The sequence below is a fragment of the Orcinus orca genome, chromosome 11, assembly GCF_937001465.1.
Source record: "Orcinus orca chromosome 11, mOrcOrc1.1, whole genome shotgun sequence".
NCBI lineage: Eukaryota > Metazoa > Chordata > Mammalia > Artiodactyla > Delphinidae > Orcinus > Orcinus orca.
Window position 1 is genome coordinate 4,159,142 of NC_064569.1, and position 13,582 is coordinate 4,172,723.

The 13,582-nt window shown below is 52.5% G+C and overlaps 1 protein-coding gene across 1 annotated transcript in view; it reads left to right on the top strand.

The window, feature by feature from the left end:
* Nucleotides 1-13,582, top strand: part of PRMT8 (protein arginine methyltransferase 8) — an 81,346-nt gene that overhangs the window by 57,026 nt on the left and 10,738 nt on the right. Inside the window, exons 5-7 of the mRNA XM_004279010.4 lie at nucleotides 702-844; nucleotides 1,413-1,500; nucleotides 9,108-9,223. Coding sequence (XP_004279058.1) covers nucleotides 702-844; nucleotides 1,413-1,500; nucleotides 9,108-9,223 — 347 coding nt within the window. The remainder of the gene's footprint in view (nucleotides 1-701; nucleotides 845-1,412; nucleotides 1,501-9,107; nucleotides 9,224-13,582) is intronic.

Here is a 13,582-nt window from a genome sequence, read left to right on the forward strand (position 1 = left end):
TACAACCTCCCACTATGTAGATGTCACTTCCCCCGGTTGTTCTCTGAGGAACTGGAGTTCGGTTGGGTCAAGTGACTTGCGGAAAGTCATACAGCTAGTGATGAGAAGATCCAGCACTTAAACCCAGGTTTCCTGAGTGCGGAGCCCATGCTCTTGTCAAAACACCAAATTTCCTTCCTCTCCAGCTCTAGATGGGCAGCCCCTGGGGCTAAGCCCGGGCTGTGAACAGATACAAGGGTAGGAGAGGCAGCCTCTCTTCCTGCTGTGGGTTTGAATCATCACGGTAGCCTGACATGGGGTGGGGACTCCGGTAAGTGTGAGAGTCGCTGCTTATCAGACCCGGGCTCTGTTTGCACGGTCATCCTTTAACCCCTCTAAGCCTCAGTTTCCTTAAAGAGGAGAATAAGAATAGAGTGTTTACTTCAAAGACTTGTTGGACGATGACAGGACAGGTGCCTGTCTTGGGCTTAGCACGGTGCCAGCCACTCAGCAACTGCTCAATACATTTTAGGGGGGACATGCCAAGAGTTTTCAATCCTCTTAGGGTAAACTAGCTTGGTGAAGGGGGAGATATGCCACCTCCTAGAAGGAAGATCAGAACAGCGCTGACACCTGTAGGTCGATCGGGTCCTGATGCGGGGTGCTCATGGCTCCCGGTCAGGGTGCCCAAAAAGTGTGGCCATGGGGTTCTTATTTTCCAGTCATCACCATCTTCAAGGGGAAGGTGGAGGAGGTGGAACTGCCCGAGGAGAAGGTGGACATCATCATCAGCGAGTGGATGGGCTACTGTCTGTTCTATGAATCGATGCTCAACACCGTCATCTTTGCCAGGGACAAGTGGCTGGTAAGCCTGCTGCATGCTGTCCCTTCGCTGGTCTGCCGGCTGCCTCGCTGCTCTGCCCCACTGCCTGCAGCCCAAGAAGAATACAGCCACTGCTTCCGGGCCCCTCTCTTTAAACTAGATTTGCTTCTGGGGACAGAATGAGCTTTCTTAGGTCTAACCTTGGCCTCTTTTGGTATAATTGACACCCATTCTTTGCTGTCCAAAGTCGATGCTGGTCACCAAGTGCTAGGGACTTGCATGGCTGCCAGAGAGCCCAGTGTGCTTTTGACCTTGGCTTCTCCAAGCTCAAAAGTTAAAACATCTTCCACCGTCCCTCACTGGACATACCTCTGCCCCTCCTCATGTGTCCCATTGACCCCACCTCGGCCCCTTGAGTTTTCCCATGTACCAGAGTCAAAACTGAGCTTCCCTGCCCAACCTAGTCCCGGCCAAGGTGACAGACAGTCTGCTGAGTGAGAAATACTGGCAAGGGGGTGCCTGTCTGGTGACTCTATGTGCAGTTCAAAAATGTGATGTCTTTGTCAGGTGAATAGATTACGAGACCCATTTCTCCACAATTCATCAACAGAAACCTGGAGGGCTTATGTTTCCAGACCGGGCAGCATTGTACGTGGTAGCAATTGAGGACAGACAGTACAAGGACTTCAAAATCCACTGTAAGTCACCTTTTGATTCTCTGTTGGGCTTTTTTTTTTTTTTTTTTTGCGGTACGCGGGCCTCTCACCGCTGTGGCCTCTCCCGTTGCGGAGCACAGGCTCCGGACGTGCAGGCTCAGTGGCCATGGCTCACGGGCCCAGCCGCTCCGCGGCATGTGGGATCTTCCCGGACGAGGGCATGAACCTGTGTCCCCTGCATCGGCAGGCGGACTCTCAACCACTGCACCACCAGGGAAGCCCTGGGCTTTTTTATTTATTTATTTTTGCGCGTTTGGGGTGGACAGCGCTTCAGCGGGCTAACGAGCAGCTGCTCTCGCGGCCACAGCTGCCGCGCCTCTGGAGTTTACCTGTGATGCTTTCTGGATTCTTCTCTCTGGATGTTTTCCCCTGGTCCCAAGAGTGGGGTTCTACAGAGAGGGAATAAGCAGCGTGGCTGGTGGGAGATAAAGCGGGGAGAGAATGAACACAGTGCGAATGGAAAATGGACGAAGCAGCAGAAGCCGAGGTTTTGCAGAGCTGTCCGGGGGCCTGGAAGCTGTTAAGGGTCACTTATCCCCAGCGTCCACACAGGGGCAGGGACCACGGGTCTCCAGCCAGGCCAGTCGTTTTGAACCCTGCTTTTGTACCCTTCAAACTTTTCAGCATTATATCGATTCTCCTTCCCATTAAGTAAAAGATGGGGAGAGATGGGGTCTGGCCATGTAGGTGTCGGGGACAGGCAGGGGACTTATCCGCACCGGTGTTCATTATGCCTCATCAGCTGAAAAAGTGTTGTCTTAGAAAAAAGCCCCCCAAACCCTCCAACGTTTTATCTGGTCCCCAAAGGGTTGTTGTGTTCTATTTCCTTTAAAGGATAACCATTCTCAGTGACACAAACCTGGTCCTCCACGAGATTAAACGGATTATGTTTTCATAAGGTTTAGAGACAGCCGTGTGTCCTCAGCCAGAACTAAAACGACCAAGGGGCAAAGACCCCCCACACACAAGCATGTGTGCGACGTGACCAGAGCACAAGCAGAAATTCCAGACGGTCTAATGGGCTCTGCAGATCTGGGTTCCAGCCCCTGCAGTGCTAAACCCCCTTGGCAAGACTACCTACAGTGGAGGGGTCCCCAGACGGGACAGATGGGCCTCCTGCCCCCAGAGGCTAGGCCTCCAGAGCTCCACAAAGTCTTGTGCCGTCTAATCATTGTTCGTGCTGCTGGCGATACCACAGAATGAGTGCATCTGCGTGTGTGTTCACACCCTTCTGGAAATATAAACTCAGAGCATGAAGTTCAGAGACGGGTTCGGGAGAAGACAGAAATGGGACGATTGTCTGAGGCTCTGTGCCCTATGCCTACAGCCCTTCTGGCATCATTTCCAACATTCGATAAACAATGAGAGGTAGGGGGGCCGAGGTTAGATGATCCTGCTCTGAAGTTGGCCAGCCCTGGCTTCACATCCTATGGGTGACCGTGAGCAAATTACCTAACATCTCTGAGCCTCGGTTGAGATGAAGTCCCCAATCCTATGGACTTGCCATGAGGATTAAGTGGGGTGATATATACTAAGGGACGTGAGAGTCGTTGGTGCTGCGTGCACCAGCCTGGTCTCCGAATGTATCACTAAACCCCTTCCTGCTCATGGCTCTGGCCCCCGAGCCTGACTGCCAAGCTCGTTGGCCTCCAGTGGCTCAGAATCTAGGACAGATGTGCCCTCCTGATAAGTTTCAGAAACAGCTCAACAGGGAATGTTGATCAAATGCATGTATAAGTAGGACATGTTTTGCCCTGGAGCTGCGCGGTAATGCTGTTTTTGGAGTTCTTGCCGTAACTGTGTAAATCGTGTTTGGGGGAGAACATTCAGACCCATGCTTTGTTCTCACGTGCACTAAATATTGATTGAGCTCCGACCCTCGGCACAGCTCTTTAAGGAACCTCCTCATGGTTTAAAAGCAAACATACCTCACCCTCCTCCTTTCCTGGATCGTGGACCTTGGCTAACGCATCTTGCAATGAGGACTGGACCCGTCCTGACAGGCGCTGGGGCACTGGCCGCTACTCAGGTGCCAGCCCAGGACTGGAGACCGTGGGGTGGAGTCTTGTCCTGCCCATCGCAATGTTCATACCTTCTGAAAAAGAAAAGAAAATTAAAAGTCAGCCCCATTTTTTCTTGTGGAAACTCTGTAGTCTGTCAACACCACTGCCCCCCAAACCAAAAATCTCACACACCTTTACATTTTATTTAACATATTCTCGTTTTCTATTTAAACGTTTTTTTTTTTTTAATGCCCTGCTTCTGTTTTTAGTGAAGGAAGCAAGTCCATTTAGAAATCTGTTTTAAATAAACAGGGATTTTGATTGCTCTCACATCTTAATCAAGAGTGAAAGCACAAAGGTTAATGATTGCCAAGGGAACAATTGTAAGCAAATTCCAGTTGGCTCAAGAACCAGCTAAAAAAGAAAAATCTTAAAGTGGGGCAGGAGAGGGAGACAAGCCCAGTCCCTTGCAGAAAGGAAATTAAGAAAACAATTTCTCCCCTTCCCTCCCCCCTTCTCCTCCCCTTCCCTCCTTTCTCAACCACGTGCAACGCGGGAACACAGGCATGAGTGAAATACAGAGCCTGCCCTCAATTTGCTCACCGACTACTAGAGAACACACAGAAAGAGAGACGTGATTGTCATGTACGAGGCTCACAGCGCATATTTTGTTGAGTGAATGAATGAGAAAATGAATGAAGGACTAGAAATAAACCAGCAGACGGATGTGCAAGGTGGACGGTTTAACCCTGAGAGAGGAGCAATCATTAAATTTTTTCTTTACTCTGGGGATTTCTAGAATCTCAAAATGGGAAGGAAATTTGGTAGATATTCTATTTGATTTTTTTGCCCAGTACATGAATCTAGAACCTGCTGAGGGTCAGAGGATGGGCACCAGCTTCCCCACTGCCGAGAAGGTGACAAGGAACCCCTCGTGTAGATTTGGTGGTGCCTGTAGCTGAAGGGTTGAAGGGCAGAACCGCTTGGAGGGCTCAGACGCTCTCCATGGGTTTCCCTTCCACCACCACCCCGACGTCCAGCGTTCTATTTCTAGCCTATTTTACACAAGGAGCTGACTTTGATCTGAGAGCCTGCAGTGTATTAAACTATTATGCACGCCTTCCTTTCTGACTAGAGGAGAAGCTGTAAGTGGCTCCTGGTAGCACTTGCTCTGATTTTCTCGGAGGCAGAGTCCCATTTGCCCTAGCAGGGAAGCTCCAATTACTTGGGCCAGGGAAGGGAGGGATTGTGTAGCTACAAGTCTCTCCAATGAAGAGTGAAATTTGTTTTCCGGTCTTTCATATTCCTGTCTTTGTTTTCAGTTTTATTATCTCCTCTGATATATCCATTCTGCTCATAAGCCCATTGGAAGAATTCTTCATCTTTGATATTGTGATTTTCACTTCCAGCAGTTCCACTGGCTCTTTTTTATGGTTCCCATCTCACCGATGAAATTCTTCATCTGTTCATGCATGTTTTCTCCATTAGATTCTTTTTTTTTTTTTTTAAATAGGCAGTCTCTCTCTACAGGTTACATTCTTTTTTAAAAATAATTTATTATTTATTTATTTATTGTCTGCGTTGGGTCTTCGTTGCTGTGCACGGGCTTTCTCTAGTTGTGGTGAGCGAGGGCTACTCTTCGTTGCGTGTGCGGGCTTCTCATTGCGGTGGCTTCTCTTGTTGTGGAGCACAGGCTCTAGGTGTGCGGGCTTCAGTAGTTGCAGCACTCGGACTCAGTAGTTGCAGTGCATGGGCTCAGTAGTTGTGGCTCGTGGGCTCAGTAGTTGTGGCTCGTGGGCTGTAGAGCACAGGCTCAGTAGTTGTGGCGCATGGGCTTAATCGCTCCATGGCGTGTGGGATCTTCCCGCACCTAGGATCAAACCTGTGTCCTCTGCACTGGCAGGCTGATTCTTAACCACTGTGCCACCAGGGAAGTCCCTCCATTAGATTCTTTAAAATATTTATTACAGGTACTTGAACGTCTCTGTTAGATAATCCCAACACCTGATCTCTGAGTCTGTTTCTATTGACTATTTTTTCTTTTGATGATGGGTCATGTTTTTCTTTCTTTTCCATGTGTCTTGTAATTTTTATTAATGCTGGGCCTTGTGAGTAATGCTGGACAGTAGAGACAGATGCATAATTTATGCCCAGAGAAGAGCATACCTTTTCCTCTGCCGGGCCATTAAAGTGGGACTTTTAGTCCATCTGGTCTGTAGTTATGGTGGGTCTGGGCTTTGTTGCTGCTTTAGTTACATTCATTGCACCATAGCATGGTCCTTTTCAAGAGTTTGTTTTAATACAGAAACTAAATGTCACAGGTCCTTCTGATGTTATTTTTTTTAATCCCCAGAAAATTAATTACAATATTTCCTGCTGGCTGATGACCCTCACCCCCCATTCACTCATTCAATGGACAAGACAGAATTACAACAAAAGATTAATATGCCTGATGTCTATCCTCTCCCATCCCTGCCTCGCGTAATGTAAAGAAGCTAGTGGGAAATGAATGGTCAGAAGAAAGGAGAGAAAAGTCTAATGTCCTGGGTGATCGGTCATTGAATAACTGGAAGTGGGGCAGTCTGGCTGGGGAGATAAGACACGAATTAACCCCTAAGAAGATAACTAAAACACGAGGCATTGGGAAGCAGGACAGGCTTAAAAGTTTGGGAATACGTTCCAATTAAAAAAGCGTTGTCCGTGGACCTCCACTGTGCCATGTGCTCTGCTGTAGGTGCTGAGGGTACAGGAGGAGAGGCCCCATGGTTGAGAGTCGTTGGAGAAGGTGTCACAATGGCCATTGGAGACTTTAAGTCCATGTGAAAGAGACTTCGAAAATTATTGAGCCCAAGGATTTCTAACTGGTTGGAATTACCTATGTAGTTTAAGTCCATTTGAAAGGGACTGGAAGGGACTTCGAAAATTATTTAGGCCCAGGATTTCTAACTGGTTGGAATTGCCTATGTAGACGTGAAAATTCCAGCTCACTGGGGCGCAAATCTGGGGATTCTGATGCAGTAGGTCTGATTGTGGTCCAGGAATCTGTATTGTAAAGAGTGTCCCAGATGATTCCGGAACACAGAACCACGGAACCAAACTCCTCACTTTACAAAACAAGCCAGAGATAAGGGGACCGATCTGCCAAGGTCACACAGCTTGGATGGCGGCAAAGCCAGAGTGCAAACCACATAACGGCGGCAACAACTCTGTATCAAGGGCCTGCTATGGGCCAGGCACTGTATCATGTACTTTACATATATCATCACATTTAATCCTCTTAACAGCTCTATAGAGTAACTATCATGATCGTCATCTCCATTTTAAAGAAGAAACCAGCTCTTTGGGAGGTTAAATTCTTGCCTGGAGTTGCACAGCAAATAAACAGCAGAGCCCCGATTTGAAGCCCAAAGCCCAGGACTTTAACCATTACCCACATAGACTCTTAGATATCTGCCTAACTTTTTTTTTTTTTTTTTGCGGTACGCGGGCTTCTCACTGTTGTGGCCTCTCCCGTCGCGGAGCACAGGCTCACGGGCCCAGCCATGGCTCACGGGCCCAGCCGCTCTGCGGCACGTGGAATCTTCCCGGACCGCATCACGAACCCGTGTCCCCTGCATCGGCAGGCGGATTCTCAACCACTGCGCCACCGGGGAAGCCCCCTGCCTGACTTTTTCACTGAACCTTAACTTAAAGCAGGGCTGGAGGGGGAAAGAGCAGGTACGTGGCTGCAGGTCTCTTGAGAAGGGGTTTTAACCAAAGGCAGTGTGTTTTGGTGTGCATGTTCTATCTGGGTGAGCAGGGACGGCTATTCCCAGATTCTAGAAGGAGGTCTTCTCTGAAGCGTGTGCTGTTGACACACTTCCCCAAACATAGGTAGGTTCAGTTGGGACTTTGGCACCAGCCTTGTGTGTGTAATGGCATCTGACTGGCATCTTATCCTCAAGCCAGAATTTCACAAGTGCTCCCCCTCTGGGAGATGCTTATTTTCTCGGCCTCTTCTCCCCGAGGAAGGGCTTTGCGTACCCTTGAAAGGAATCTGAGTAAAAGGGGCAGAGCTTTCCCTGACCATTCACACCTCCCTCCTCCCACCCCCCTCTCCTAAACACATGCAGGCTCATGAGTTCCCTAAGGTACCATTTGTTTGGTGAACATTTAAAAAAAATAATCCTGTAAGATTTTAGAGAAAAGCGTCTCTACTGCAGTGTATTTCTAAACCCCTCCGAATAAACAGACAAGTAAGATTTCAGCTGGCCAGTAACTGAAGACTCCGCTAAGGCACCCTCTGCGCTGTGGGGAGAGCAAATGGCATTCCTGGTTGCTCTCACGACTGAGTCAGTGCAGCTGAAGGATTAGGACCCAAGCTGGGTTTGAGCCCCAGCTCCACGGTTCCCCTGCTGTGGGATATTGGACCAGATACTGCATGTGAGCCGGATGCCAGCTTCTGCAAGCCCCTGTTTTCTCATCTGTCATAAGGAGGTGTCCTCACAGGGTTGATGGGGAGATTCAATGAAGGGTCTGGCCAGGGCTAGGTGATCAATCAATGATTACCATCATTTAAGGGTGATCTTGGACCCTCAGACCTGCATTCATTTACCCTCCAACCCTGCATCCTGAATACGTCCCCTGCTTAAAGCATCTTATGAACAGCCCCAAGGGGCCAAAGAGCACTGTTGGGGTGCTTTGTGCCCCAACGGGGGGATATGTCTTACGAGATGCATCCTTAGAGAGAACATCATGGTGTGTAAGAAAGTTAAGCCCTCTCCTGGACTACCCCTGCCCCTGCCCCTCATTTCTTTTTTTTTTTTTTTTTTGCGGTACGCGGGCCTCTCACTGCTGTGGCCTCCCCCGTCGCGGAGCACAGGCTCCGGACGCGCAGGCCCAGCGGCCATGGCTCACGGGCCCAGCCTCTCCGCGGCATGTGGGATCCTCCCGGACCGGGGCACGAACCCGCGTCCCCTGCCTCGGCAGGCGGACCCTCAACCACTGCGCCACCAGGGAAGCCCCCCTCATTTCTTCAGTTGAGAAAATGGAGGTTCAGAGAGGTTAGGAAATTTGCACAAGGGCCTGGCCAGTAAGTGGCGGTGCTGGCATTCACGCTGCAGCCTGTTTCACTGAAAGCCCATGTTTCTTTCTGCTGCTTGAGAGGTTCAGCTGGCGGGGATGGGAGGAGGGAAAGAGATGGGCCTTGTAGGTGTGGAGAACAACTGGAACAAAGGCTCCGGGGTAGAAATGTGGACGGCAGAGGAGAGAGTTCGTAGGAGACTCTGAGGCTCAGAGAGGGGGCAGGAGAGCAGGTACAGAAGAATCAGGAATGTGGGCTCTAGTCTTGACCCTGTGGGAGTCTGCTGAGTGACCTTGGAGAATTTTCTCAGCCTCTCTGAGCTTTACTTTTCCTAACCCTAAAGTGGGACCTGTACAGATGAGATGGTGTGAATGAGCGTCTGGCACATTGCAGAGCTCTCCACCAGGCAAGCAACTCTCCTGCCCTCAGGCAGGGGGACACAAGCTGCCCCCCACCCTCTAGGACTCAGGGGGGTCGGGAGACTTCTGGGGGTCCTGCTGCCACTTCTCGCTCTCTTCCCACAGGGTGGGAGAATGTCTATGGCTTTGACATGACCTGCATCCGGGACGTTGCCATGAAGGAGCCCCTGGTAGACATCGTGGACCCAAAGCAAGTGGTGACCAATGCCTGTTTAATAAAGGTCTGCAGACGCGGCTTGCTCGGGCCTGGGTGTGCGGGAACCTGGCTGTGCCACCTGGACTCTTGGGCCTGAGTAGAGGCCACACCAGCTCCTCCCAAACTGTGAGGCAAGGCCACCCCGGCCAGAGCCTCTGGCAGCCCGTGGTGACCTGTCAAAGCCGGCACTGTCACTGAGCAGAGCTGGGGAGAGAGCGCCACTGGACTCCACGTGGCACAGTTGGGGGGTGGGGGGTGCATGTCCCTTGGTGAGGGAGGGGTGGGGTGTGAGGGGGGAGGGGTGTCGGGTGGGCTTGTAGGAATATCCGAGGGAGGACACCCTGGAGGCCCAGGTGGGGGAAGCTCCTCTATTCCGAGGGCGCTGGCCTCCTAGGCAAGAGATCCCACACCTCAGTCTGCCGTGTGAGCAGCTCACGCCCGCACCTCTAAGCACACGTCTGACCGGCCGCACGGAGCTCCCTCCTCCTGAGTGCCTTGTTGGTACGGGCCCTCACCTCTTGTCCTCCAAGGCTTTCTTCAGCGCAGACGGAGAACAGCTTGCCAGCATCCTCGGCAGACCAGTCCTTACCCAGTGCGTTCTTATCACTAAATATCAGACGTGCCAGACTTGCTGGGGTACAGATAAAAGCCCCCTGAGACCTCCCCTCCCTCCCAGCCCCACGCTCCTCCTAGAGGGAACCGCTGTCCACAGGATGAGCTGATCTTTCCAACCCTTTTCTAAGTATCTGCGTTTACATATGCTAATCTATCCTGTCTAACGATGGAAAACTCTTGATATTTCACTACTTTTTTTAAAGTCTAGAAAGACATCTGTCTTATAGGCTTCAAGTTAATGTTTTAATCGAAGAATCTGGGTTCACTGTGTCCGTTGTCATCAGCCCTCCCAGCCCCCATCTTGCTGAAGCATACCCTCCCGCCCTGGTCCTGTGCACCTCACTGCTTTTTCGGGAACTCTGGGTGGATGCAACGGGGAAGAGCCCAGGGGTGAGGGGAGGTTTCTGCAGGACTGATGCAAACGGCTGCTTTGTCCAGGTGAGAACGGTCCCTTGTCCCTGGTCACAGTCTTCCTGAGAAGAAACGCAAGCCTTGTCACCATGGCATTTCAAAGGGACCTCAGAGGACAAATAAAACTAGAGGTACCTCGTACAGGTCCCATCAGATAGACACCGCCTCCCTTTTGGAACATCCTGCCTGAGGATTCTGGCTCCAAGTCTAAGCCTTGGCCTCGCCCCGAAGGGTTTTGCTGCTTCTTAACTCGGCCTTTTCTGAGTCCAGGCAGGGCTGATGAGAAGCAAACGTCTTCTTATTTCTTCCCACCAGCCCCTCTGTCCCCGAAGCCTCTCTCTCTGGCATCCCAAACAAGAGCCAGCAAAGTCCACCCCAGATAACTCCCCCGTAGTGCAGAGCACGGCTGCCAATACTGTAGTACGAGTGGAAATCACCTGGTGCAACTGCATTTGCCAAGATGACGCATGGCAGCTGTATGGAGCCGATAGGCGTCTGCCCATGGTGGCGTGGGGATACGATTCCTTCAATGTGCTTGGGCCCTGGGTCGCTCTCTGCCCCTGCCCTGCAGGTGTGGCCACGGCACTTGTGCACGTCCAAGGCTGGTCCCAGACTGGCCTGCTCTGTCCCCCCCCCCGCCTCCCTCTCCCCCTCCAGCCAGGAACAGGCAAGGGTCTCTCCTTGGTCACACCTGAGTGCAGCCTGGGGCTGTGGGTATGGCGGGGCTGGAGCTCTGGGCCCTCTGTGCGTGTCCCCTTTCTTCCTGAGCTCTGAGAAGGGCAAGGACGGCCGTGTTTGCTTCTGCCACCAGGAGAGCCATCCGTCAGCTCTTGCTAATGTGCTCAGTACCATCTTCCCTGGGAAAACACTTGCCCTTCTTCACACGCTTAATTGCTATTTTCATCGCTATTAACGTTGAGGCTTGTGACACTTTATTATAATTAAGACTCTGTTTTGACCAGACTTCTGATCTGAGACATCAATTTGTAACATGATGTAGTGATGGGGACAGCATCGGCCGGGGCCCCTCTGAGTCACCGGTGCCTGCGGAGCCCTGCGCCTGGTGGGGCGGCCTGAGGCCGAGCCAGGGGTCTCGCTGGGGTCTCAGAGATGCTGAGGCGGCTGCTGAAAGAGAAAGCCTTCTGGCAAAGGGATCAGGGCTCTGGGGGCCAGCATAACATGTCTGCCTCTGGACACTTCGGGCCTGAGAGGAGGGAGGGCCCTGACCGGAGGCCTTTGTGTCTCTGAGGCCCGGTCACAGCTGACTCACCCACACAGACTGCCTGTCCCCATTCCAGAGGCCAGCAGGCGCCTCCCTGGCGCCCATTCTAACGCAGATCATCCTTTCCGTCTGGACGGTTTTTGTTCCTTCGGAGGCCCCTATTAAGATGCAAATATCCGTAGGACCTAGAGAACGCTGTCAGGGCACTGGTGGCCGACACTGGTTGATGGACGGCTGAGCCCCTATAGAGACGGAATCCCCGACAGATGGGGTGTTTCTGTGTGTGTGTGCACAGGTGCATCGTTGTTCTTGTGCGGGCTGAGAGTGGTGAAGAAGTGAGGCGAGGACGGAGGAGAAAGGAACCAGGTCCAGATGGGTCACGGGGTCTACTTCCCAGGTCCCCCTCTGAGTCCAGGCCAAGAGGCTTGGGTATTTTTAGGTGAACCATAGAAAGTCGTGGAAGGCTTTAGATCCAGGGAATGGCGTAGTGTGAATGCATCTCAGAGAGATTAGTTGGTTGGTCCGAAGGAGAGGCCTGGGGAGGGGATGGCAAGGAGAGTCCTCAGGCAGGAAGACAGTTTTAGGAGAAGAGTGGTGCGTGTCAGGGGTTACATCACTCGCTGAGGGCGCACAGACCATAACGTCCAGACCCCGCATCTAAAGGGCTCCAGTCTAATGCGGGGGACAGGGGCGGAGGTGGGGAGACCCCTGAGATGAGCCAGAAGCAGGGTGGAAAGACCAGGCGAGGCCCGTGGCAGAGGGCGCCCGAGAGAAAGGGACAGGGACCTCGGAAGGAGCCTGGAGGCTGGCGGGCTGGCCCCGGTGGAGAAGGAGCGGAAACGTCAGTGAATGTAGACAGCGTGAGCCCAGCCTAGGGGACTCTGCCGAAGCCCTTATCAAAATCACAGTTAAGCACAGCTGCGCTAAGAGTGTTTGGGCTGGAGGGACCTGCAGACACGTGGCCGAGAGGGGTGGCAAACGTCATAAGCTGACAGGTACTGGGGCTAAACAGATTTCCCCACGCTGGGCAATGGCCCAAACTAACAGGGTGACATGTAATGAAGGACCCTCCCCCCGCACTCGGGTCCCAGAAATAAGGATTATGAGAAGGATGTTGTGGGGAGGGGCTTGGCCGGCTGAAGGCAGCTGGAGCCGGCAGCGTGAGCTTCGAGGTCAGAGGCCGCTAGAAGCGGGTCCCAGATCAGGAGGGTGACGGTGTCGGAGGCCATGACTCAGGAGACGCAGTTTATGCTGGAGGAGAAAAGGTTTAGGGGACCCACGTGAGCACGAGCGGGCGGTGGCTTGTTCCGTGGGTGGAAGTTACAGAGGCTGGTGAGGGCCCTGCTCGCTAGTTTAGAAGCAGGACCTACTGACTGGAGACATCGGGGAAGGATTGGCTGCCTGATAGGCAGTGAGTGCATCCTCCCAGGGGGAGTGCAGGAGCCCACGGCAGCCACTACCTGGGGATGCTCCCCAGGGCTCTTGCATTCTCGGGGTAAAAGGGGACTGGCTTTCTAACCCCATCGAATTCTGCACGCCTGACCCGGGCTCACAGGGACCTTTAGCCCTGTTCCCCGTACTTGAGCTTGCATGTGAAGTGATGTCACCGACATCGAGGGCTCCCACGGTCCCCTGCAACTGCAGTCCCACCCTCTTCCCAACCGACAGGGCAGAGGAGGTCACAGCTGCCAGCCCGCACCGTAACAAGGCTCTGGGCTGTCTGGCTGCCTCGACCTCACCTGCGCCTCTGTCCACTGCCCTCCTGTGGAGACAGGACTTGGCTTTGAAGTCCCCAGGATGCTTTGCCTCAGTTTTTCCTTTATTCATCCTAGAAACGTGTAGAGATAAAAGTCTCTGTCTCTTCGCTTCTCTTGTTTCCCCACCCGGAGACCCCTCTCTCCTAGTCACTCCCAACATCTTCCATCATCCGGGTCTCAGGGGCGCCCCTGGGGACCGTTCCAGGCACACAGGTGTCTGTCTGGCCCGTACAGAGCTTTCAGGACGGAGGTCTCTGCCATACAGCCTGGCAGTGGGAGGTTCTTCCTTAGACCTCACTGAAGGCGGCCTGGACACCTCCTGGGCCTTGGGAGGTCTGCTGTGTCTTGCTGGAGCCGGCCAACGACGGGTCAGCATCCT